At 37.2% G+C, this 27,306-nt stretch overlaps 2 protein-coding genes across 7 annotated transcripts in view; one reads left to right on the top strand and one right to left on the bottom strand.

Annotated features, from left to right (window-relative positions):
- fne (ELAV like RNA binding protein found in neurons) overlaps window positions 1-15,116 on the top strand; it is a 158,150-nt gene extending 143,034 nt beyond the window's left edge. The window contains exons 1-7 of one of the 5 annotated variants that reach the window (XM_089263538.1): window positions 3,890-4,811; window positions 8,227-9,616; window positions 9,918-9,962; window positions 10,059-10,316; window positions 10,406-10,649; window positions 11,160-11,204; window positions 13,158-15,116. In XM_089263538.1, coding sequence (XP_089119664.1) covers window positions 9,418-9,616; window positions 9,918-9,962; window positions 10,059-10,316; window positions 10,406-10,649; window positions 11,160-11,204; window positions 13,158-13,482 — 1,116 coding nt within the window. In that variant the 5' untranslated portion in view covers window positions 3,890-4,811; window positions 8,227-9,417 and the 3' untranslated portion in view covers window positions 13,483-15,116. Of the gene's footprint in view, window positions 1-3,889; window positions 4,812-8,226; window positions 9,617-9,917; window positions 9,963-10,058; window positions 10,317-10,405; window positions 10,650-11,159; window positions 11,205-13,157 lie in introns of those variants that run through there. The other 4 variants (XM_089263537.1, XM_089263539.1, XM_089263541.1 and 1 more) reach the window with 4 other exon arrangements.
- A 5,141-nt stretch (window positions 15,117-20,257) lies between these two features.
- The window catches only part of hec (calcitonin receptor hector), a 26,167-nt gene continuing 19,118 nt past the window's right edge, over window positions 20,258-27,306 (bottom strand). For both annotated transcript variants that reach the window (XM_089263536.1, XM_030389076.2), the window contains 9 exons: window positions 24,880-25,047; window positions 23,698-24,028; window positions 22,807-22,897; window positions 22,658-22,749; window positions 22,465-22,591; window positions 22,298-22,399; window positions 21,292-21,410; window positions 21,021-21,094; window positions 20,258-20,962 (listed from right to left, as the gene is read on the bottom strand). In XM_089263536.1, the coding sequence (XP_089119662.1) occupies window positions 20,583-20,962; window positions 21,021-21,094; window positions 21,292-21,410; window positions 22,298-22,399; window positions 22,465-22,591; window positions 22,658-22,749; window positions 22,807-22,897; window positions 23,698-24,028; window positions 24,880-25,047 (1,484 nt within the window). In that variant the 3' untranslated portion in view covers window positions 20,258-20,582. The remainder of the gene's footprint in view (window positions 20,963-21,020; window positions 21,095-21,291; window positions 21,411-22,297; window positions 22,400-22,464; window positions 22,592-22,657; window positions 22,750-22,806; window positions 22,898-23,697; window positions 24,029-24,879; window positions 25,048-27,306) is intronic.

The raw sequence follows: 27,306 nt of genomic DNA, 5'->3' as shown, positions 1-27,306 counted from the left end.
AATTCTTTAAATAGCATCGAATGCTTGGCTAGGTACGCGGTATTACGTTGCTGATTATATGCTAGAGGCAACGCTAGGAGGCAGAGTTCTTCCCTGCCTCAGCTGCTCTTAAAGTTATCGATAACATTTAAGTGTGCAAATATTGCATAATATTTTTATTTTATAGCAAGCAGCCTTTGTTCTTGATCAGGAACTTATTTAATCTCAAATTGCCTTCAGTTGGGCCTTCAGTTGAGCCAGCATATTCGGCTCAGCTCAACCCCTGCTCAACTACGCCTCTGCTTTCAGCTAGCATTTCATTGCAATATATTGGCAAACCCTAGTGCAAAATGTCAATAAGTCGATGTTCAACTAGAGATTTGACAGCTGTCATCCGCGAACTGGAGGTGGTGCCGGTGGTGCAACGAGCGGTGGTGAAAAGAAGAAAAAGTGTTACATTTCCCTATTTTGTCTACTTTCAAATGCAAATGGATTTGTTCTGGTCGACGCTCTCCAGCGGCAACAAGAAACGAGTTACGCTCACAAACGGGTTTCGCAACACTGTTTTCCACTTACGATCCTCTCCTGATACCTTGCAATCGCTGCGAGTGTCGAAATGGGGTAGATGGGTTCGAAATCTCTCGGCCTGATCTTTTATATATCGTCCTTAAGGGAGTCGATAGACGTATCGATGTTGACTTAGCTCTGTTTATCTGTCCGTTTGTCTATATGATTGAATGAATGACTCGATCTTGACATATATTAAACTACAGAGTACATAGATTGTTCTATTCTGAGTTTCTTTTATAGAGCAAGTTTCTTTCTATATGATCGATAGTTTAAATCGATTATTTTCGATTTCAAAATTCCCCTTTTGGAGAACTCTACCTTTATAAACAGTGACTTAAGGTATTTCCTAGCCTGGCATATCCAAACCACAGCACGCCTATTTGCTCGCTTTTGTTTTTGTCGCTGTCAAAACTTGAAAAACATTTTGGCATTTGACACACACACACACACATTCATGTGTGAAAGTCGGAGAAATGTTTGGAAAATGAAGACATATGGTCATATTTGTGATATATAGTCAGGAACACAGCAAAACAAAGCAGCCAAAAAAAAAAAAAAAAGACTGGAAAAAGGCTGAAGGGGTTGCTGCCTGCCTCAAGGCAAGTTCCTGAACCTGTTTTGCCCATTGTTTTCCACTGCTACCAAAACATTTCGCCATTTCCATAGGATTTCGGTCGTGTAATATGGGAAATTCGAGCATGTAAATAGTAGCTTAGACAGCATTTGCCTTAGGGTTAGTCCAGTGCGGTTGAGAAACTTAGAAAACCTACCAGATAAATGTAAAGTTTTTCTATAAAAGGCCAGGATTCGTTCTATTATATATATTAAGGAAAACTATTTGTCTGGATCAAAGACTCGACTTGCTTTAGTTAGAATCACAGGGCAGAGCCGAGACCAAACAACAACAGAATAGAGCTCTGTGAATACTTTTCACAGCTCTCGAGTGCCCTTGATTGTGTCAACAAATGCTTGAGGCCATATACTCTGGCCCGACTTGTTAAGGATACGCAAACGCAAGTATTTCAATATCTTTTATCTTTGGAGTTCACACTTTATGAATGCTTATTTCGCACACGAGCTTTCAATGGCAAACCCCAGCCAACTCCACCCAACCACTTGACACTCCCATGCTCAAGGCCCCAGTCGGAACCACCCCAAAACAAAAAAAAAAAAAAAAAAAAAAAAAACAGAAGGAAAAAAATATCACAAAAATTAAACGAATTGGGTCAAAAGATAAGCGGAATTATCTTGAAGAGCCTATGCGAAAAATGAGAAACACTTTCGAAATGCAAGGGAGAGGCGCGGGGGGTGCTGGGCAGTGGGCATGGGCGTGGGAGTGTGGCAGTGACAGAGACAGAGGCAGAACAAGAACAAAATGCAAACGGTTGCCACTCCAAATGTTGAGCAACCACCCAAACCACCCGCCGTAGCCGAAACCACCAACTGATGTTTAGCTTGACTGCGTTCAGTTGACAGTTCCCCTTGTGTATGCTGCTGCTGCTGCCTTTTGCTCTCATCTTCGTCTTCTTCTTCTTCTACTGCTTCTACTTCTACATCTAGTACTCCCCCTCAGGCTAGTTTCTGCTCCAGCAAGTTTTTTTTTTTTTTTTTGTTGCTGCTCATCTTCTCTGTTGTCAACCCAAAACGTTGAAATTTCATTATTTATCATAAGGAAGCTGTGTGTGTGTGCGGGTGTGCATGTGTGTGTGTATGTGTGTGTGTGTGTATCTCAGTTTAATGGACTGCTGCTGCAAGGTGCCTGCTCTCAGCTCTCAGCTCTCAGCTCACAGACAACCGGCTGCCGGCATAATAGACGCGTGCGCTCTCGCTCTCATTGCTATGCTCTCTCACACTCTCTCTCTCTCTCTCTCTCACACACACTCTGTCTCTATCTATCACTCTCGCCTGCACAGTCTCTATACTGTTCGCTCTACGTATCCTTATTGCGTGTTATATCCGCGCCTGGGAGGGTTTGGGTTTTGCGGCAATGCCTAAATTCTCTCATTTTTCTTTGTCCAAAAGCTTTTATCCAGAAATCATTTGGGTTTTTCATGTAAATATATACATATATATATATACATACATATATAGCATATCTATATACATATTTATATATAAATATATCTATTTTTATATACTTATATATAAACTTGTCTGCGGAATTTCGTACTTAGCTTGAGTGCTAGCAATTATCCTTCAGTTAAATTCATGAAATTTTATTAAAATATTTCAGTTGACTCTGCTCTTAGACTCTATTCAGATCTTACAAAATTATGGATTATATTCAACTTATGAGTTCTACGTGGTTGATTTTTGTACTCTTGATTCTGTAACCATATATATATCCTCGTATATATGATATATAGGCATGTATATATAAAGATCATATTGATAGTTGTATAGTATTATAATTATTTTGCATTTTTGACCTTTTAATCCATAAGTACATAGCTCCTTAGCCATTCCTGAAAAACAAACAAGTAAGCTTATAGAGAAATGACGAAGGGGATACAGAAAATTTGAAGAGATCTATGGTGCTATGGGACTATATAATTTGAATATTTATTATTTATCATTATATAAGGTAAGGAATCAAATGAAATGCCATGCATTTTCTCTTTAAAGTCAAGTTCCTGACAGTTTCAAAGTTTTTCTTAAAGCTAGAAGATCTTTCAGCTTTATATCGCCAACATACGATCTCTTAGGAATAAGAATGTATACGAGTAGATCAATTAAATTGATAATATGCTAAATGCTGTTTACACATTCAGGTGGAGTGTGGCATTTAGAGAGCTTCTTCTGCATGATGAACGCCAGATGGTACTTAATCTGCTTTCCATATCAAAGCACACACACACACACATGCATACATGGATGTCACTTTGCATATACATACATATGTATATGTATATGTATATGTAAAGTATGTACATATATATACACTTGCATAGCCTGCATATGACACAGTCGACACCCCGTCCCACAGCCACCCACTCTGACAAGCTCGCTCTCTCACCTCTCTCTCTCTCTCTCCCTCACTCGCTTTCTTCCTCGGTATCCCTGGAGAGCAGAAAAAGTGCGATACTCGTGCGTGCGAGCGAGACCGCATGCCTTTTAGCTCTAGCCGGCTCGCTCGCGCAAAAGGGTGTGTGCCAGCCGGCCGGCGATTCATGGCGTGCGCGTGCAAGCGAGACGGCGCATACGAAAGCAGCGCGACGGGTGGTTGCGCTCGCTCGCTCTGGTCTCTGGTCTCTAGGCTCTGGCTCTGGCTCTCTCTCCGTGTGCGCGTGGTGTGGGGCGTCGTTAAAGGATACACTGGATACGGAGTCGCGACCGGCGGCGCCTGCTTTCTGTTCAGTCGTACGTGTTCGTTCGTTGCTTTCGTTCGGTTTTGATTCCATTCGGTTGTGTTTCTCATTCGAGAACATTCATTTATAATTTTTTGACTCCTCTGCACCAGTTTTTCTGTTGTATTCAGTTACAAATTTGTTGTGTTCTACGTTTTTTCCAACTAAAAAAAAAAAGAAGAAAACAACAACAAACAGAAACACAACTGCAATTGTAACTACAACAACAACAACAACAACAACTGCAACTGCAACGGCAATAACTCTGTGCAAGACTCTCTTCTGTGCAATATACCAGATGATATATATTTAGGTATATATATATCAGTATATATATATATACCAACTATCGCTACTATCGTTTCGTTACGTTTCGCTTTAAACACTCGTGTCGGGCAAACATCAATTGCAATACGTTCAACTCGATTGACGAAAGCCAAGCTAACTGTAAAGCAACAACAACAGCAGCAACGGCAACAACAACAACAACAACAACAACAACAACAACAACAACGCATCGATTGTGTTCCTAGTCAAATTTGTTCCATTTTTTTTTCGCTTTTTGTTACACTGTGCAAAAGCCAAGCCAAGCTAAGCAAAGCAAACGCAGCAACAAGACCAATAACAACAACAACAACAACAACAACAACAGCAACAGCAACAGCAACTACAGCTAAAACTCAAGCAGCGTGCGTCAGAGCGAGATAGCTGTTGCCAACGCAGCCTTTGAGTGAGCGAGCGCGAGCAACTGTTTTGCAATCAATAGAGCCAAAAGAAAAGTTTTCTTTTCTTGCTGCTTCTTCTTTCACATATATATATATATACATATATATATCGAAATATATATATACTTCTTTGCTATCTATTTTTTTTATGCGACGTGTCTGTGTCGACTTTATCGTATTGCAGAAATCTGTAAGTATATAACAGTTACAACAGTGCTTAATGTCTACCGTTCTTTTTTTTCTGTGCTTTTTTTTCATGTGCTTCGTCTGCATTTTTTTGTTCAGTGTTGATATGATCATGTGAGATAATATTATATGTATGTGTTAATCATAATACAACTGCTGTTGACAGTGTTGGAAATCCATGGAATGATGCGATCAATGCGTCAATGTGTGGACAAAAATGATAAACAGAGTGTGAAAGGAAGAGACTGAGCTAGAAATGAAGAGCTTGAGAGAGAGAGAGAGAGATGGATGGAGAGAAAGAGATAGAGAAAGACAGAGAGAGAGAGAGAGAGAGAGAGAGAGAGAGAGAGAGAGAGAGAGAGAGAGAGAGAGATGTTGATAGAGAGAACGAGAGATAGAGAGATATATAGATAGAGAGATAGAGAAAGATATAGTTAAGGAAAAACCGACCGAGTATGAAATTGATCTCTCTTTCCGTCTTGGATTCTTCCATGTACTGTCTTATCGTCCCTCACTCTGTATATATGCATCTACAACAATTCCAATCTCTCTCCTACTCTTTCTCTCTCTCATTTTCTCTCTCTCTTTTTCTTTCTCTCTCTTTCCAAATCTATGTATACCAACTTTAATCATTACTTCTAATTCCACTTGTATCCTTCATTTTCTGCTCAATTATTGTTGAGATTCTTGAGCCGAAGAATTGCCACTTTTAAGCTGGAAAAAGTAAAACTTTCCTTCTCTCGCTCTCTCTCTTCCTTTCCCTCTCTCGTACTTTAGCAGTTGTCGTCATGCTTGTTAAGCGAAGAGAAAGACGGCTCAGAATAGTAAGGAATACCTCAAATTATTCTCTTCCTTTCTCTCTTTCCCTAATTCTTTCCTGAACTCCTCACTGTCTCTGGTCTTTCTATTTATTTATTTTTTCCTCTCTCACTTGTTTCTCTGATATTTTATCTGTCTCCTTTTCTATCTCTGTCTTTCTCACATATATGTTACGTTTTCTCTCCTTCTCTATTTTTACTGTCTTCTCCTCGCTCTCAGAGGAAACCTCTGTTTTTCTCTTGATCTCCCTCTTTCATTCTCTTACTCACTTTCCGTTTTGCATCTCTCTTTCTCGTTTAGACCTATTCCCATTTCTATTTCGATTTCTTACTTTTTTGTTCTCTCTCTCTTTTTCTTTCGCTCGCTCTCTCTCACTCTCTCTCTCTCTCTCACTCTCACTATCTCTCTCTCTCGCTCTTCTATCCGTATCTTCATCTGTTTCTCCAACTCTTCTTCTCGTTCGTCCAGCTGTCACTACCATGTCTTCCTTCACGCTCTCTCATGCCGCTCCACCTATCTCCATTCCTTTCTCCGCCTCTCGCTATCGCTTGCCTGCCTGGCACCCTTGGCCTCGCGAAGACGTGCCCTGACCCACCTCAAGGTGCTGTACGACACACATTTTAAATGAGGTCACAGATATCGGCGCAAAAGTGTCAATTACACATTTTTTTTCCTTCTTCCTTCTTTCTTTTCATATTCACAGCTCATTCACACACACACACAGACATAGACACGTACGCAGTGTCGTTGTCTTTGGCAGGGTCGCTGGCCGTTGGGGGTTGCCAGCTGAAGGAGTTGGCGGCTGGGCTTGGTGGCTGCTGAGATGCAGCTCTGCTTTATGCAGCCATACTGCAGCGCACCGTTAAGCTATGCGTGTGTGTGTGTGTGTGTGTGCTTCCTCTTTGCTGCCTGACTGTGGCCACTTTGTGTATTTCCTTTGTCCTTTGAGCTTGTCTCCTGCTTTCGTGGCTTTGACTTTGATTTGGTTTTTTGCGTTTTGCTTCATTGTGACAGCACTTCAAGTGTGTTTGTGTGTGTGTGTGTGTGTGTGTGTTGGTGTGTGCTTTTCTCTCTGTCCTTTCTGCGTTAGCCTTATCAGGTTTCTTGTTGTTGTCCTGTCCTGTCGGCCTATTCAGGCCCTTGGCGTTGGGTTCATTGAACGCAACAGCTGTTTCTAGCGCGTGCCACATGCCGCATGCAACAGCCAATAGCAACCACAAAACAGCAATTCAACGATCCACAGCGAAACTAGACAAGCCCAGCAACAGCAACTACAACAACAACAACAACAACAACATTGCTTATGAGAAACAGCCCAAAAACACTGGCCGCAACGCGACGAGTTCATTGACCCAGCCGCAGCGTACCCAAAGCCAGGCGAAAATCCCGCAACGCGCTCGAAGCCGAACACGGACTGTGTCCCATGTCCTCTGTCCTGCGTCCTGTGTGTCCTGTATGTTCTGTGTGTCCTGCGTCGTCCGGGGTACGCGACGTGCCGCTTCGTTTGTTTGTTTGTTTTTCGCGTCAGGTTTTTACCCTATTTTCAATGCGGTCCCTTTCTATGCACATTTCTAAGCCTCACACGCAACCCAACAAGGATCTACACAGAAAAGGGAGTCGTCCCTTTTCCTGCCACTGCCCTGGCGCACGCTCTCACTCTCTCTCTCTCTCTTTCTATCTAATGCGCCTGCCCTCTCGCTCGCGCTCTCCCTCTTGCGCTCTCTTGCCTGTGTCTAGGTTTCCACCCCTCAATGGGCTTCCAATTGGACCATTCCAATTGGACTCGAATACTTTGTCAGTTTGCATGAGGGCAAAGTTGATTTGATTTATGATTTCGTTTGCAAAATATTTCCTATACAACCTATTTGACCACAAAGTTTCGCGACTGTTTCGACTCCTGATAACCTCAAAGTGTCTGGACTTTAAGCTTAAAATTTTCCATATCAATTTAGCATTATTTTCGGCACTTTCTCTCCAACTTCTCTTTCAGCTTGGGTTAGATCTATATTTTAATGATGATATTTGGAGCACATTTTGAGCTTTTCAAGTTTTTCGAGCTGTTGACTGAACTCCGCATGGGTTTCTAATCAGGAATACTTGAAGCTGCCTTTTGGCTCTTCAAGTTCGCTCGTTGAGGAGGCAGACAAAAGCTGGCGCTAAAGTGCACGTGTGCACGACGGCTGGAGAGCTTGCATGCTGCGGTGCAGAGTGAGTGAGCAAAAGCGAGACAGAGAGAGACAGAGAAAAACAATTTAATTAAATTCCAAGCCATTAGGCAAAGTTTTTTTTGCTGACAAAAAAACAAATGTGGAAAAAAATAAGAGCAATAGGCAGAAAGAAACTTGTTAAAGAGATTTGAGGCTTTTGGCAATTGACAAAGGCCAGGGCAAAGGGTTGCTGTAGGCTCTACATATCCAAGAAAATAAAGGAAAAACCAACTCAATGGGCATTAGCTAAATGCTTTTGCTTTGTGCTTTTGGGGGGTGACTTCAGTGGGCTGTGTAATGTGCTTAGCCCAGAGCGTTTTACGCTGAGCTTAGCCTTTTGTTTTTTTTTTTACTCTTGGCATATCTCTAATTCCCAAATTCTTTCATTTGCAGATTGAGTACGAAACGAGCGAGCAATCGAACAGCTAATTATCATTTATCCGACACGGTCTGGGAACAGGAGCAAGAAGCGATTCGATAAGAAAGATTTTTTAAACTGCAACCGAAGCAAAGCGCAAAAACCAAACACCACCAAACAAAACCAACAAAACAAACTATTAAAATAATAATATTAAAAAAAAAAACCAAGAAGAAGAAGAAGAATATAACGAATAATCATATTTAATCGTATATACAACATTATTATAAATACATATACCATATTATATATGTATAAACACAACTAAGTTCCATACAAAAAACAAAAACAAAAATACCAAAAGGAAGAAGCGCAAATTAGTAAAAGTAAATTTAATAATAAAAAAAAAAGAAGAACAAAAATTATTGCTATCTTTTTGCATTTTTGCAATTTTATATAAAAAATACCAATACTCAAGAGGCAAAAGAAAAAAATAACAAAAAAAAAAAAAAAACATTAGCAAAATTTACTCTTTTATCTAAAAATAAACTAAAGAAAAAACACACAAAAAATTACTTCAAACTTAAATTAAATTTTAAACTTTAAGCAAAGCCAAAGAACGGTTTAAGATAAAAACGAAAAACAACTTAAGATAAAATACTATTTTTTTTTGCGATCGTAGTTGATCTAAAAACCCAAAAACCGAAGAGCAAAAGGAGAAGGAAACGGAAGGACACTTCACAAAAGAGTCAAACAAAAGAACTGTGCGATCAGACAAACAACTTCACGGGACTTGTGCAAAGCGCAGTCAGAGCTGTCTCTTTATAAACACAAAAAAAAATTCTAAAAAAAAAATACTAAAAGAAAAACAAACAAAAAATACCAAGAAATAAGTACATATATTCTATAAGTATAACCAACCAAGCAGTGAGATTAAATACTAAGCACAAACCAAACCAATACCGAGTGCAGCCAAAGACGAACAGCTAGCTTAACAGTCACTGTTAACACTAACAGCAACAGTTAACAGAGGCGAACAAAACTGCTAACAGCAAGAGCGACTGTTAACAGAGAAACGAGCTAGAAACTACAACACACAACTGTTAATAGTTAACAGCGAGCAAAATTGTTAACGGTTAACAGCAGGCAGCAGTAGAGGCAGCGTCACTAACATCAACATCAACATTAACACGAACGGCAACAGCAACAGCAACAGTAACGAAAACATGACCAACGCCATGGATATTGTCAAAAACGGCAGCACCAACGGCTCCGTGGACGGCAGCAATGATGAGTCGCGTACCAATTTGATTGTCAACTATCTGCCACAAACCATGACGCAAGAGGAGATGCGCTCGCTCTTCTCAAGCATTGGTGAGTTGGAGAGTTGCAAACTGGTGCGTGATAAAGTCTCAGGTAATTTGGGTAAATATTAACCAAGTTTTTTAACAATTCTACTGCACTAGCCTTAAGTCGTTCAGTTTGTAGAGTGACCATATTATTTTCATTTCATTTATGAGCTTATGTTAATGGTTCTAGAGTGTAGATCTCATACTTGATATTGTTTCTCTTTGTCTTAACAGCTGTTACGGCAAATGTTAAGCAACTGCTCTGATATTCTTACTTTGTAGTCTTTATAATTTGAGTTGTTCGCCTGCACAGAGAAATCTCTTTGATTCGATCTATATAACATTGCAAAAACATTTTCGATTCATATTATTTACAGTCTTGCCAGCATCATTGACCGCACTCAATCCGGCTCTGCAGCAAGGTAAGCAAACCCATTAGACCTCTTCATATATCACATATCTATACATATTTCACTCTCTCTCTCTCTCTCTCTGTCTCTCTCTCTCTCCCTCATTAGGCCAGAGTTTGGGCTATGGATTTGTTAACTATGTGCGCGCCGAGGATGCTGAGAAGGCAGTGAACACCCTGAATGGGCTGCGTTTGCAGAATAAGGTTATTAAAGTATCATACGCCCGTCCAAGTTCAGAATCAATAAAGGGTGCTAATTTATATGTATCGGGTCTTCCCAAAAATCTATCACAACCAGACTTGGAGGGGATGTTTGCGTCGTTTGGCAAAATAATTACATCTCGTATACTCTGTGATAATATTTCTGGTAATTTGGCAATATTTATGCATACATACGAACGAACGAATCGATCGATAGCCGGTAAATACAAATAATTGATGTTTGTCCAACTCTAGGTCTATCGAAGGGTGTCGGCTTTATACGCTTCGATCAACGCAACGAAGCCGAACGCGCCATACAGGAGCTTAACGGTAAAACCCCGAAGGGCTATGCCGAACCGATTACCGTTAAGTTCGCCAACAATCCAAGCAATAGCGCCAAGGCCCAAATAGCCCCGCCCCTGACCGCCTACTTGACACCGCAAGCGGCAGCGGCAACACGTCGCCTAGCCGGTGCCCTACCATCAGCCGGACGTATCAGGTGCGTAGCATCCACTCACAATTTAACTGAGACTCTCAAGTCGGGGCATATACTATGTATACATATACATATACATATATATATACACATGCTTATATATGTATATATACCTATAGAGATTGTTTATCTCTAGATAGCCAGATAGTTAGCCAGTCCGAGTTATCCGTTTGTCTCGCATCTCACACCTCAAACTAAAGCGAAAATCAAGTTTATATTATCTTTATATATATATATATAAATACTTATTTGATTTTTGATTGATTGAGCAATATTTGTGCAACGGTTATATACATATATATATATATAGTTCTTATTATTCTATTATTATTCGATCTAATTTCTTTTCTTATTATTATGGATTGAACATAACTTTTACATAATGTTTCTGTTTCAAATTTTTATACCTACCTCTTATGTCGCATATTTCGGTTTTCTTTTTTCTTTTATAAAAAAAACAAAAAAAAAAAAAAAAAAACAAAATACGAAAAAAAAAATTCTCATCATTTTTAGCATTGGAAAAAGTCCCATGTTAGCGATTAACAAGGGTTTGCAAAGGTGAATTTTTTCGACTTATTCATTTTTCACACACACACACACAAACACACTTACATATATATTGATTTTATGCTCGTTCAATAAGTGCCTAAAGAGAGTATATTGGCTTTTTTTTTTGCTGTATTTTCGTCTGTTGAAGTCTGTTGCTCTAAAAAAAAATTCAATTCTCACGTTTTAACACTCGAGATGATATTAAATTCTTAACCAATCGAAACAAATGGCGAGAACAGCTCAAAAGGAAAGCTTAACAGTCACTGTTAACACGAACAGCATCAGTTAATAGTCAAAGTTCTCATAGACAATATAAAATATCAGCATACTAAATATCTTCCAAGGATTTCGAGCTTGAATTAACAGCAAATGGGATTCATTTAAAGATTATGGCATGCATTTCGAACGAGCATTGTGCAGTCGGATGCACCCGACTGCCTTGTTTTTACTTATTTGATTTACCACACAAGCAAAAATTATTAAAAACTAAAAAAAAAAATACCAAAACAAAAAACAACTCAAACAATTCCTATACTAAATGTTTAGCTTTAATGTTTGTGTGTAAATGTTCAACAAAATACCCCAAAAATACAATTTAATTTCCAAAAAAAACAACTACAACTTTAGATATAAATATTTATCTATATTTCTGTTCTATCTTCTTTCAACCAGATTTGCATTTAAATGGAAGCTTTTTCTGTTCTTTGAAAGTTCGATTCGAGTTTCTGTTCGAGCGCATGCGTCCAGCTTTTTTTTTTTTTTTTTTAATTTCCCTTTGATTCCTTAAGCAATATGTTAATATATATATAAGTATACCCATATGATTTGAAAACTCTGTAACATATTCGTTTACTCCAACCCCTTAAACAAAAGTCTGCTATTATTTCACATATATATATTATACATATATATTTATTTATATGTGTATTTTTATGTTGAATTCAATTCGCGACAATTACATTGTTGTGCTTTATGCTGAAAAATCAATTGGGCTAGAGCATTGCGAGCGAATATGCTATAAAAATGATTAACTTGGCAGCACAGTGTAATGGTGGCTAGTATATCTAATAATAATACCACTATGAAAGCATGAAAACATGAAATTATTACCATAACATAAAGTTGAACGATCCAAAAATGTTCGGATAGCCGACTTTTCAATACTCTTGCCGATCAGATTGAAGACTAAGAGATTGAAGTTAATAGATTGATTGCATAGAACTTGCCTCAATATTTTCAATTTTATAAAGTTCTGGCCAGATAGTTAGGCTTAGGTTGCACTGTCCAACAAGAGAGAGAGAGAGAGAGAGAGAGAGAGAGAGAGAGAGAGGTTGCTTTTGTTACCAACAGTTTTTCCCTCAATCAACCAATCCAGACAGTTAGACAATCATTCTATCAGCTGATCAATCAATCATCCAGTTAGTCTATGATTCTCTTACTCATTGATCATTTTAGAAAGAAGACAAAGCCTAGTTTTGTTAGAGTGTATTAGTCAATCAATCAGTCAGTCTGTTACTCAAGTAATCAGTCAGCTGGTCAATCAATCATTCAGCTAGTCTAACTTTCAATCAATTTGTCATCTAGTCAATCAATCAGTCTGTATAAAACCTTTGATGCAGAAAGTCATTCCAGTACCTACTTATTATAGATGCAATCCGCGGCAAGAGTATTAATAAAAAAAATCAACAAAAATTGGAAATCTATAAAATATACCCAGCATAGTGTTGAATATAGTTTTCCTAAGTGTTATGCTCGAGGAGGGGCCGACACCATTCGTTACGACATATACTATGTGTACCATAAACAATAAACTGAACAATCAAGTACCCATTACTTGTCTCGAATACCTCAAAAGGCCCACTAAATGCACGAGTCTAACTAATTAAGATATTCTCTTTCTCTCCCTCTCTCTCTCTCTCTCTGTCTGTCTCTTTCGCGTGCGCTCTTGATATCTATGGACAGATACTCGCCGCTGGCTGGGGATCTATTGGCCAATTCCATATTGCCGGGCAATGCAATGACCGGATCTGGTTGGTGTATATTCGTCTATAATCTGGCACCCGAAACCGAGGAGAATGTCCTGTGGCAGCTGTTTGGACCGTTCGGTGCCGTGCAGTCGGTGAAGGTCATACGCGACCTACAGACTAGCAAGTGCAAGGGATTCGGCTTCGTTACCATGACCAACTACGATGAGGCTGTGGTGGCCATACAATCGCTAAACGGCTATACACTGGGCAACCGGGTGCTACAGGTTAGCTTTAAGACTAACAAAACCAAAACCACTTAAGGTCAACCATCTAAGCGAGATCAACAAACTGAATGTAACTTTTGTTTATCGATTAACTATGATTTGAACTACTCTCATTCCCTCTATGATGAATCTTGATGGATATACGAGCATCATAAATAGTATTGTAAAATGTTTGGGAGTTATGTAACTATGGCGAGTTGTAGTCATAATTGAAATACACAAACACACACACACACACACACACACACACACACACACACACACATACACACACACATTGACTATATTATATAAATATATTTTGTATGCTAAACGAAATTATTATGATTGATTGATTGATTGATTAATGAAGATACCTAATGAAATCTTAGCGAAAATTTAGAAATTTCTTTTGTTTTCTTTCGCACTACATAAATCAATTTTGTCATTTGATATGAGAAATACTAAAAATACCAACATGAAAAATACCAAAAAGGCAAAAAAACACACAAAGCTTAAAAGAGGCAAACACGACAAACAAACCGACTAGACAAAAAAGTCTAAGTGAAATACATAACAAAAAAAAAAAAAATACCGACGATAAATTACTAAACTTAATTTAACTTTTTTCTGATTAAGTTTTCTTTTTATTATTATTAAATTAAATTGAATTGAATAATATGATATATATAAAAGTAAATACTAAAAAAATACTAAACTTAATTGAATTCAATTTTTTTTTTATTATTATATCTTAAACTAAATTGAATATTAAAATTACGTAACTAAATTATTTAATGTTTATTAAAATACCAAAAAAAAAAGAAAGAAAAAAATAAATAAAATATAGAAATAAACAAAAAATAATTAATGCAAAAATAATTTAATTAAAAACGAAATATACTAATTTGTAAAAGAACTTATTCAGAATACAAAAACAAAAGCATAAGAAAAACAAAATATACTAGTCGTATATGGTATATACCAAATATGTGCTGCTTTTAATTGCTATATATATATATATATTGTATTTGTATATTGTGTTCGTTATGCAACAACTTAATTAACTCAATTAACTTAATTAAACTTAATTAAACAATTAATTAATTAATTAATTCTAATATTTATAACATATGCTTCTATTCCAAACAAAATTTGTTTCAATTCGATTTTGCATTGATTTGAAACAACAAACATATATAAATCAGCCTATCAACCCGATTCGCAGTATCAATCATAAACTACATCAAACTTACATCATACATCATACATACATCATACATATTTTCATAACTCATTCATCATTCATACATATAACTTATAACCATTATTATTATATATATGTAATCGTTTTAATCTGATTTTTTCGTCGTCGTCTAACTTAAAATGATAAAAAAACAAAGAAAGAAAAACCAAAAAAATACAAATTACCAAAGTATATTCAATATTGTATGTGCAAAATGAAATGAAAGAAAACATTATTATATATTATATTACATTATATTATTATGCCTACTTATTATTCCATTTTTATATAATTATATCTTATGAATAAAACACAAAAACAAACGCAAAAAAAAGAAAACATCAACCAAACTAAACGAAGAGAAAGAAAAGCTAGAAGGAACTACACAAAATAAAAACAAATGCAAGAATTTGTGTGAACTACTCAGAAACTATGCGAATAGAGAGAGAGAGCGAAAAAAAAAACAAAAGCTAAACAAAACAAAAAATACCAAATTTGTTTTCTTTTTTTGTACTACACACAGACACACACACACATACACACATGTATCAGTATAACAGACTACAGTCTAATACTGAAGTTTGGCAACGCTGTTAAGGTCCATATAAATGCTGAGCTTGTCCGTTTAATCAGAGCCTAGGTGATGAGATTTGCCAACGATAATTAAGTTACACTTGCTTTAACTGAAGCGAAATTCGACAACGTCGCATTGAAAACTGTCAACTGAAGATTGGCAACGTTGCCTAAGCCTGTTTGGCCGAAGACTTCAGCACTTGTTGCTGCTGAAATTTGGCAACGCTGCAGGGCAAAGTATTACAGGCAATGCAGCCATTAGCCGAGGGCTGGTTAGCTCATTTCGCAATGGAACAACACATTTGTTGCAGCTCAAGTTTCGGGCGATTGTTAGCTGAAAATTGGCAACGTTGCAGCGCATTCGCCATATTGCTTTTCCGCCATTCCCAATTCGATTTCAGTTTTAATCATTGTTCAAATCCAATTGTTTTGCCATTATCTTTTGGACATTTTCGATGACTCTTTGGGCTGCTACAAGTGGGTAACTGAAGCGCCAAATAGATACAACTAAAAGATACAAAAACAACAACAACAACAGCACTCGCATAATTTTTTTTTTCTATATTGAATACAATGAAATGAAAGTAGATCAAAGTTGAATGCATGAAATGAAGAATGAAGAAAAGATGAAGAACCTAAAGCACTAACCTACAAGATAGGTGCACACATACATATATATATACATAGCTATGTGTATATGTGAGCCTACTTAAATAGATGTCCCGCCCCTTGAACAGCAATCGATTTAAAGGAATATTATAATAATACATTTTTTAATGAAAGAGACTCGTGTTTTTTCTTCGATATTGTGCTTAAAGTACGGCCACATCTACATGGCGAGCGGGCACACTGATAAATCTGAAGACGAAGAAGAAAGGAATACTTAAGTTAGTTAAACGAAGAACTTAAGCGCGGCGAACAAAAGTTGAAAACACCAAATTTTAAATATATATATATACATACATATATATATATACATAAAACCATATATATGTATGAAGGATGTAAAATTTTTATAGTAAAATTTATAATTATATTGAATAATGAGTATATATATATACATATATATATGTATGTATCTCGGTCTCTTTATATATATACAAAAGTTGAAGAAAGCGAAAAACAAGTAATGAAATGAAATGAAATGAAATGTGAAATACATTTAAAAAATACCACATGCAATTGGACAAACCTAAAGAGATAATTCGAAAGAAAGAGGTATTCGATAAACGAGAATCGGTAATCGATAACAGCTACTCACTTAAATGTATGTATGTGTGTGTGTGTCAAGAAGCCGACAAGAAAGTACATTAAATAATACATTAACCTATTCCACTCGATGTGCATAGAACTTAATGGATTTAATCACATTTAATACCAAATAGTTAATACATATATACACATACATACATATATACACATACATGTATGTATATACATAATAATATCCAACTCATTAGCCAGTGGCCAGATCGGCTCTGCGCCATTTTATTCAAGAAAGCAATATTAAAATGTGACTCGAGTTGGCTCTGGACACAATCAAGAAGTAAATCCACTGATAGCACTGCGAACTTAGCCCCAGCTTTAGTTGAATGTAGAAATTTGTGTATACGTGAGATTTCTTATTAGGAAACAGAAAACTTGCTTAGTAATGAAAAGGAGGAGGGTTTTCAATTTCTGAATTGATTTTTCAACAATTTCTCACATAGCTAGAGAATTTATACCTTTAGACTTTCAACGTATTACGTCTTTGGCTGGGTATGTGCGCAGCTGTACAAATTGAAAGCCAAGCAACTCGGTCACAGGAATGACAGTGTACACACATAAGTGTACGCTATACAATTACCTAAATATATAGCTAATGGATAGTAGTACATTTTAAAGAGGAAGAAGATGAGGCCAAGCAGCGAACGATGATTGGATGGAAGGGAATACAGAGACACACACACACACACACACACGCGCACACGTAAAGCACAAATCTACACTGAGAGAAAAAAGAGCGAGGTTGACGAGAACAATGAAAATCATAAACTAAGCATGAAATGCATTTAAAACTAATTTCAACAGATATACATATATATAAATGTTTACTCAAAAGTTCGGGAAAGCAACTAAAGAACTTCCAACATTTGAATATTTTGAAACACTCAAGCGCACACACATACACACACACACACACACACACACGCATACAAAGCAAACTTAAAGGAAAACTCAACTATGATAGATCGAATACCGTTGTGCAATATGATAATGATAATGATAACGCTAACAGTCGATCGACGATAGCCGCTTATCGATAGTTATGTACGATAACTGAATTTAGTTGATAAGCACTTAGGCAAAATACTAACAAAAGCCAAAAGCCGATGCCAAGGCATAGGGTCTTAACACGGTCTAGGTTAAAAGGCGAATGCTATGCCCATGTCATGTCATGAGAATCGCATAGACAGGCGCACACGAAAATGATCGACTCTAAATTTAAGCAGTGATTACAACTATATATGTACTTAGAATCGTTTAAAGAACAACAGCATTCGATTATTTTTTTTTTTTTTTTGAAGATGAAAACTTTAGTACAGAGAATATCCGATAGAAAAAAAAAAGAACATGAGAAGATAAATCATATATACGTAGCCGCTTTGTCAACGGAACGCGCCCAAAAGAACACAAAAACAAAAACCAAAGAAAAGCTCCAAGAAAAAAACAGAATAACAAATATATTAAATAAATATATTTATATTAAGAAAATATATTATATGAGACACAGATACAGATACAGACACACACACACACACAAACTCCTATCTATTTGATTATGTATGCTATTTATTGATTGTCTATGAAGATATGTATATGTATTACTTTGTACGCACTCAGACTTGTACTTAAATATTTATTGGATTGTATTAACACACTTAGTTTAAACACATCTTAATCCAAAAGTAAAAAAAAAACAACCAAAAAGAAAAACCAAAAAAAAAAACTTACCAAATATCTATATAAATTTATATTTATATTCTAGTTACATTTATATTCATAAACCTCTCACACATATGATTCCATAATTTGTTTCCCTGCTTTTCAAAACCAAGCAAACCGAATCGAATATCAGCCCAGTCTGAGCTCTATATATATATATATATATACCCTATATATATATATATATATATATAGATGTCTTGGAGAGTGTGTGGGAGTAATATCTTAGCTCTCTTCTCATTTTTGTTTTTCCTTTTGGTGTATGGGGAAGCAGTGGATGAAAGTGTTGCAAATTTAGATGAAATTGGATATGTCGATAAGCAAAGAGGTTATCGATATATCGAATTAGCATATAAACTACATACACATACACATTTAGATGCATATATGATTATGATATATAACAAAACAACAAGAAACCAACTTATTAACAGAATTTAATCTATAAATCGTACATACTTATAATTGATATGGATGTATGTATAATATTATATTTAATTGTAATTATAATTATAATTATATAATTATAATTATTATTGTATTTGTATTTTATTGTATTGCCATGTATTAGTTTTGTTCTACACTCTTTTGCTCTTTCATAAATAAAAGAAAAATCAAAAAAAAAAATCTAAAAAAAAAAAAAACCAAAAATCCAAATTTTTAACGAAATCGAACCTAAGAGAAAACCCAAACATAAAAACAAAAACAAACAAACACAAAAATAAAAACAACGTGAATTTAAATGAAAAAGAGATTTTGAAATTCTAGTTTTACTCAACTTGGAGCGATTTCATAGAGAATACCCTAAACTATCTGTCTCTTTTACTTTTGTTTTTGTTTGTCTGCTTCAGTCTCAATCTAATTTCTCCCAACTTACACCTTATGCATCCATTTCATTTGCGTTTCCTTGATTTCACTCAAGTTATCTCTATATCTCTCTTTCTTCCTTAACATATCTCCCTCTCCCTCCCTAATGCTTTCTTGATGCCAATCAAGCTATCTCTATATCTCTCTTTCTTCCTCAATATAAATCTTTCTCTCACTCTTCCTCTATTAGCATCTAGCTTATTTAAGCTAATGCTTTCTATCTCTTTCATTCATTGTATCTTCAATTTTTTTTGTGTTTGTTGTTTTTTATCTCTCTCTTTCGTTGTTTCTGTCCATCTCTCTCCCATTGCATCTTTTACTTCCAATCCTTATTAGACCTAATCCGTCTGCTTCTCTATTTCTCTCAATCTCTTTAGTTTTTGTTTCTTTTCCATATTTGTTAGCTTTGATAATGAGTTTTAATGCCAAAGATGTGTGTGATTTTTTATCCTTTTCTCTACATATGTATCTCTACATTTATTTTATTTCATATATCTTACATCTTTCTCTCTCTCTCTATATCTCGACTTGCCTCTTTATATGCATTCATTTCTGTTATTTTCCTTTGTCTGTGAACTTATTTCTCTCTTGCTTCTGAGTTACGTCTCATTCTCTACCTAGCTTTTACTCTTTCTCTCTCTCTCTCTCTCTCTCTCTATGTATACATCATATACTTGAAGTCGCTCTTAGCTACAATGTTCTCTTATGCAAAAGAAAAACTCTTTAGATTTGCCATTAACATCATTTATTTCCACTAAATACTGTTTAAAATTTGTTGCTTGATTGGTTACATAGGTGAGTATTATTATATATATATGCATAGATATATGTATATCTCTGCATATATATCTCTACATATATAAATATATTGATGCATTTATAAATGTATATAGATATATATCTGCATATTCCAAATATCGCTTCGATTTTCTTTTTTTTCAATAGGATTACTTTGCTGATATTTGAATATGCTTGATACTATGTAATATTCGATTACATGTACAGCGATATATATAAATAGTTATTTTATATGAATATATTTATGTACGACAATTCTGTTTCTTCATATAAATATATATAGTTTGCACATTCTGTTTTTTTCCTTAGGTACATGGAGTACGTATGCTATTTCTTTCTCAGATCTCAATGAGGTTTTCTAAAAAAAAAAAAAAAAAAATTCTATAACTATGATTATAATATATCGATAATAGACAATAGACATGTGATAGACAACGGGAATACAAACAGACAATTTTTGACGTTTCTATGTTGATATGGCTACAAGAATACCAGAGTAGTACCAGCTCTATAAGGTGGTAATACTCTTCATATAAGGTAGCTAGGTATGCATAGATCTGCTGTAATTTCAGCTCTATAAGGTAGTTCTGTACGCATCAATCCACTTTGGTTCTGGATCTAGCTGGACTTTCTTTAGAAACGCAATTGGGCCATTTCGAGGGTTTGCATGGTGTAGTGCTGTCTTTGATTAGACGCCCAGTTCACGACTGGGCGTGGTGGTAGCCAATTGTCCAGTATTACTCCCAGCCGGTGGCGGTGCAATCAGGCTGGGCATCCACTTGTTCAACATTGTGCGTATGGCGAAGGTAACATCATGATTGGCGAAGCAGAATAGAAACGAGACCACAAAGCCCTGCAGGCTGACCAGCACTACCGACAGCAGCTGATAGAAACGATCCAGCTGGGTGCCAGCTTCCGGCCTATAGGGCAGCAGAAAGTGCTGCAGCCCGAAGAGCGGCACCAAAATAATAGTCGCTCGCACCGCCTTGCGTATGGCCAGTGGTGCTGGCTGTGCCGATTGTGGATGCAGCTTGCGCACAATCACGCGCAGCACATTGATCAAAAAGACTGCAAGATATGATTAGCTCTAAGCTAAGCCCATATACGATCACGGCGGAATACTCACTGAAACTGGCCAGCAGCGAGAGGGTGATGGGCACCGAGAAGATCCACAGGTAGAGACTGTCATTAATCCAGCAACTGTGATGAGAGTTTATACAGTCAGTACATTTATATAGGAAATGGCAAATCATATTTGATATTTGATCATTTTAAGGTTATCTAAAGATGCACCCAATAATATCGAGTGCTCTACATTACGTATATTTAAAGATAAGTCTTTGCAACACCGTCTCGTCGACCACTACCGACAGCACCACGTCCCACTCGTTACTCACTGTTCATTATCGTTGACACTTAAATGTCTGGCAACGCCATAGGGTAGCACGAAGACCAACGGAGAGAGCCAGCTAAGCAGCTTGAACCAGCGCATGACAATCGTGTCCTTAACAAAGACCTGGAAGACGAAGCGAATTAATATGAGCTGTAACAGGGAGAGGCCTGAATGCTCCTGTTGTAGAGTATCTTCAGCTCATGCCTAGATAAGTTATAAATTCAATGTTCCTCACTTTATATATTATATAGATTATCAGTGTACTCTATGATTTACACACTTTAATGTTACCTTTCATAATATACCTTAGAATGCCTAACTTTTACCTCTTATGTATAACCCTGATGAATATTATGTAATGCATAGCCAATACCGTAAGTCCTTACCGCCTATACATTACAATGTATAGACTCCAACATGTACTCTTTAATATATATCCTGTGAGCTATACTCTGTATTATGTATAGACTTGAATAAAGACAATACCTACTATACATACCACACATAATATACTAAATAATAAATAAAAATAAATTCTATAATGTATATGCAATCATATATGCTTGGCCTAAAATGTACATCATTTGCTGTATACCCTATAATTTAAAAACTGTTTATTTTCTATGTTAACAAATGAGAACCTTTAAAAATAAATGAAAAATTCTTGGTTCGATAGCTGTACTCCTTCCACAACCGCACCATAATACCCTACACTAGCAAGGTACATACATACAGCCCCATGGCCCTATGACATTTAGAAATTTCAATTTGATGAAGATGTGGCAACAGTTGCAGCGACAACGATGGCGTCGAACAAGAAGAAGAAAAAGAAAAAGAAGAAGTAGAGGAAGAACATGCTAAAATGCTTTCACATAAATTAAGGCAGCTGAAAATCTCATCAAGAATTCTTGGAAACTATGCAAAGTCGTGCAGCAATTAAAGCAATTTGCATTTGAATAGACGTTGGGATGGCGAGGAAGCGTTCATCTTTCCGGGCCAGGCGCACATACCACAACGAGCACCAAGTGCAGGTGCAAACCCTCGCAGAACATCCAGAAGTAGTTGACCAGCATGAAGTAGTGCACCACCAGATGCAGAGCGATGCACCAGGGCTGCAAAGGGCAAACGAGATTTCAATTCATTCGTTCATCACATGCGACTAGTTTATGGAGCTTACGGGATTTTCGGCTATTTGATCGGTTTGCTCGACGACCAACCGATACCAGAGTATCCAGGCGATGCAGGTGCAGGCGAGTGAGCCAAAGAGATGCACGTGTATCCTGATCCGGGTGCAGCGCAAGGATCTGTAGGATAGAGCATCAGCATCAGCATCGTACGCTAGCCTGGCTAATTGCCCAGCTCGTACGTACTTGAAGCCGAGAAATATAACAATCGATATTATCAGAGCCAACAGCGATAGTGCGTAGCCCTTCACGTACAGCTCATTCACAAATTGTCGGAACTGCAAGGTCGAAGATTGTCAAAACTAAGCGAATATGCAGTTTTCCAAGCAACTTACCTGGAAATCATCGTAGTCCACACAGTTGGTATAGTTTGACCAGGTCTGATTGCTTACCGGATGCCGATACCAGGTGCCGTTCTCCAAACAGCTAAACGCACATTCAGTGGGTCATATATGGTTAAGATATATAGCTTTTATTATTATGTTCACAACTTTTCTATTGCTCAAGCAAAAGAACTACATACGTTCCTTTGAATCGAAATGGAGGTATAAGTATAGTAAAACGTGGACTATCATAAATCATAATTTCAACTCTTCCCATGTATGCGCTCATAGAAGCTATGTAGATTCTGAGCTTGCTCAATTGAATTGCTGAAATTTGACTAACATTATGAACTCGCTCATTTGAACTAGTTCTTCTTCTATCTTCTGATATTACTACAGTTGGTATGTCATTTCCAAAGTTTCTGATTGGGACACTTGGATATATGCCCTATCAATATTTCCATTGTGAACTAGTTCATTTGAATCGGTTCCTTAGAGTCAACACGAATCTCATACAATCGTTTTCATATTAAAGCTGTAGCGAATGTCTGTGATTAAATATATATTTCTTCGAAAATTCCCAGAAAGTTCGCAATTTTTATTTGTGATTGAGAAAAAGGATCGAAAACTCTGTATTGATTTTACAGCCATCGTTTATAAATTGAATTCCGAATAAGTTCAGCTTGGCAATCCATGAAATTTGCAATATATTCATATGCAAACAACAAGTATGAGCTAATGGACAGCCGTTGTTGCATTTGGAATGTATTATGATTCAAATTGTGAACTTTATGAGAGTAACGCTCAAGAGTATATATATGTATATATGTATGTATATATACATAATGTGTGTCTACTCTTAGGTTTGATTTGCTGGCAAGGTTACTAACGCATTGAACTCACGTTTTGTGTGCCAGAAACTTGCTGCTGAAACCCTCGACAAAGTCCGGACAGTATTGACTCAATACGGTGCCAGCTGGCGTGCGCGGCCAGCAGAGATAGCCATCAAAATTCACGGGACAATAGAGAGTCTCCGTTTCACCATTGGTTGCATTACGTGAATGTTGCTTTGTTTCCATTGTCATCGAACGAATCGTCGCATAGAGCTCGTTCTCGCTGGCCGCTTCCTCGTCCACATCCTGCATATCAATGGTGCCCTCGTTGAGCACCGCCTGCTCCAAGTATCGCGGCATCGTTGTGAACGTTGCCAGCATCAGCTCCTCATCGCCGGAGTCTATCATAGACAGACATGTATGTATGGTACATATTTATATGCATGTGTATGTGTATGTGCATGTATGTATGAGTGTTTATGTTTTGCTTGAAATTGTGAAATGAATTGGGTTTGAGCAAATATATCTGAGAGTCCCCTAACACTACCCCTAAGAATGTCTGCTTAAGTCGGATCGTAGGTTGAAGTCGGAATGAAGTAGAGAGTATGAATGTAAGAAGTCTTCGATTCTACCTAAGTGAGCTTGTACCTAACTGTAAGACTGTGAGAGTGAGAGTGTACCCAAGAGTTCTTCTCCTCTATTATCTATATGTGATTGAATGAATCCACAAATATCTAAGTATATAGGTACGACTGTATATGAGAAAAACTGAGCCAATAGTGTATGTGTATAGCAAAGTAAAATTTTTACTGAGAGTCAAACTGTAGGGAAATGTGAATGTACCATAAAGTAGGTACATTGAAGCCGACTTGTACTATAGCTGAATTTTTAAACAATAAGAGTTTGTACCTAAGTAAAGGTCTATCGAAGTTTATGCCTACTTCTTGTGTCATCGAATTTGACTGTACTTAAATAAGAGACTTTATGCTTTAAGTAGTGAATCTAGTATATAATATATCATTTGAACTTTAGTTGATATTCGGCGCAGTGTGACTCTGCCTTAAGTCAAACTAAAAGTCCTTGTCAAGGCCCACTCGACTGCCTCTCCTTCAAGCTTTACACACATCTAATGCTTTCTTTCTAATTTTTAGCAAATGCTTTTGTTGTGATCGCATTGGGGGCACAATGGAATGGAATGTGAGTGTGAGTGTGAGCTGAGCTGAGCTGAGGTGCTACAGCAACTGGGAATTACCTGTGGCATCGCCCTTCGTTGTATCATTCTGATAGCGATAAACGCACTCGACATACAAATGGCGCAGGAATATGCGTAGATTGTCCTGCGGCTGCGGCCGTGGCTGTGGCTGCGTCAACGAGGCCGTCATCGCTGTCTCAATGTACGCCGCCGTTGTCATAGCCAGCGCTGTAATAGAGACAAATATGAGATGGGCTACGTAAATTGCCTCTTTGACAAATGCGTGTGTGCCTGGATGGCTCTTATGCCTCGCAAGTCAAAGGCTTATGCAGTATGTGTTGTATTTTCGCATGAGTATGCGTATATTTAATAGAATTGTGTTTTCTTTTTAATTAAGCTTGGTGTGAGATTTTCTTCTTAAAATTAAAATCTGTGCAAAACTTTAACTGGGTGACGGAGGAACTGTGTGATGGAAGAGTATATATATATATAAGGTAGTGAAATAAGTATATGGTTACATATGCTTGAGGGCTTCTCAGAGTAAACTTCTCTGGTTCTGTACTCCCTCAGGTCTGATATAAATGAAGTAAAGAGGTCTGAGAGCTTCATCTGGTTGCAGTTGTTCATAACGTGGAATGGAATGGTGATATTTACAATAGGGCCTATAAGGTATGGATCCGTACATAGGAAAGATTAGATTTGAGAGCCAGATAACAGAGCGTTAGCTATTAGCTATAATCAAAATTTTCATATGGCTGGAGGTATTTATACAGGGTTGCATATATTCGACTAACCCATCTGTTAGCCTTATATCTTTTGACAGAGATGCCAGATTGCTTAACAAAAAAAAACTTGGCTCAGTCGAATATGGACAGCCCTGTATATCTATATAAATAATCAACTAAAAGTCATACTATATCCGCTTCCATAGCTGTTGAACTACTGAATCTATAAATAATCGAGCAACTGATGGAATTTTTAATAAGATGTTTCATTTGATCATGAAGAGACTTAGGCTTGTGAGACTTATGCTTGTCAGACTTATACTGAAGTCAACAATAAGGTAAGCCCGAATCTAATACTAAGACGTTCTGGATTAGATCTTAGACTTTGGTTACTTATAGAAAAATAGAGCAGTCTAATTGCATGATTGGCTTTAAAATAAAAACTTTCTAAGATATACCACAATTTTTGTTTTATTACATATTGTTCTCACGTGGCTGTAATGCGCTTACCCTATAATATTTTGCGCCTTACCAACACTGTTTCATAAGAAAACTAAGCATACAACTTGGAAATGTTATGCATGTTATGCTAATAGCATGTTAATCTAAATGTAAATGCTTAACAAAAGCTGAAGCATGCATATATATGCATATAGCTGTGTGTGTGTGTGTGTGTGTGTTGCTTGACGTTAGCCAACACTGTCAAAGCCAGTAGCTTGTTTGCTTACGCTAGAAGCTGCAATAAAATTAAAATGTCAACTCCTTTCAGGCGTAAAGAGCGACCCATGCTGAGAGAGAGTGGGCAGTGGAGACAGAGAGAGAGAGAGAGAGAGAGAGAGAGAGAGAGAGAGAGAGAGAGAGAGAGAGAGTGAAAGGGAGATAGAGGAAGCGAGCCAGACAGTTTCGCTGTGACACAAAGCGTTTTGTTTGCAATCTATGTGACTCTGCTGATGACCTGTCGACACGTGTGTGTGTGTGTGTGTGTGTGTGTGCTGCGGCTGCTGCGTGCTGTGCTCCTGTGTGCTGTGTGCTGTGTCTCTGTGCTTGCCTGTGGCCTGCTGCCAGAGTCCTGCTCATCTGCATATGGTGCGACTGCTGCGAACGCGCTTCAATAAATCACTTTATTGTCTAATTAATGAGCGTGCATTTCAGCGTTGCTTCGCCATTGGGGCATATGCAGCATGTAATTAAATTTCTGCTCAGCAAAACCGATCGATGCAGAGAGAGAGAGAGAGAGAGAGAGAGAGAGAGAGAGAGACAGTGAGCGTGGCTGATGACACACATGCTTGAGCTTGAGTGAGCCCATTGCAAAGTTTCTTGAGTAACTTTGTTATGTTTTTAATCAAAACTCGTTCCACATGATTGAGTTTACACACTAACAAAAATATATACAGAGAAAGACAGAGAGAGAGAGAGAGAGGGACATAGGGACAAAGAGAGTACTGCACACTTATTCACCCTTCAATTTGTTTAATGCATTGCAGCAGGCCAAAGCCCCAAGAGCTAAAATCCTGAAAGTCACGGCCAACACGGCGTATGCTTCACATGCACATACATACATACATATATATATTTTTGCTATTTTGGCAAGCACTTGAAATAATACCACAAAGAGCGCAACTTAAAAATAACAGCCAGAGATGCTGGCAGCATCTACACAGGCTGACTGACTGCCAAATACCCTATAGAAAGCGTAGCTGAAAGGAAGGCTAAACAGTTTTTCTCTCTTAATAATCATATCTCTCAGGTAGCCTAGAAGAAT

The sequence above is a fragment of the Drosophila navojoa genome, chromosome X (assembly GCF_054131105.1).
Source record: "Drosophila navojoa isolate 15081-1374.11 chromosome X, UAZ_NAV_1.0, whole genome shotgun sequence".
NCBI classification, from domain to species: Eukaryota; Metazoa; Arthropoda; class Insecta; order Diptera; family Drosophilidae; genus Drosophila; species Drosophila navojoa.
Note: the sequence above shows the minus strand (reverse complement) of the source record. Positions and strands in the feature narration are given on the sequence as shown.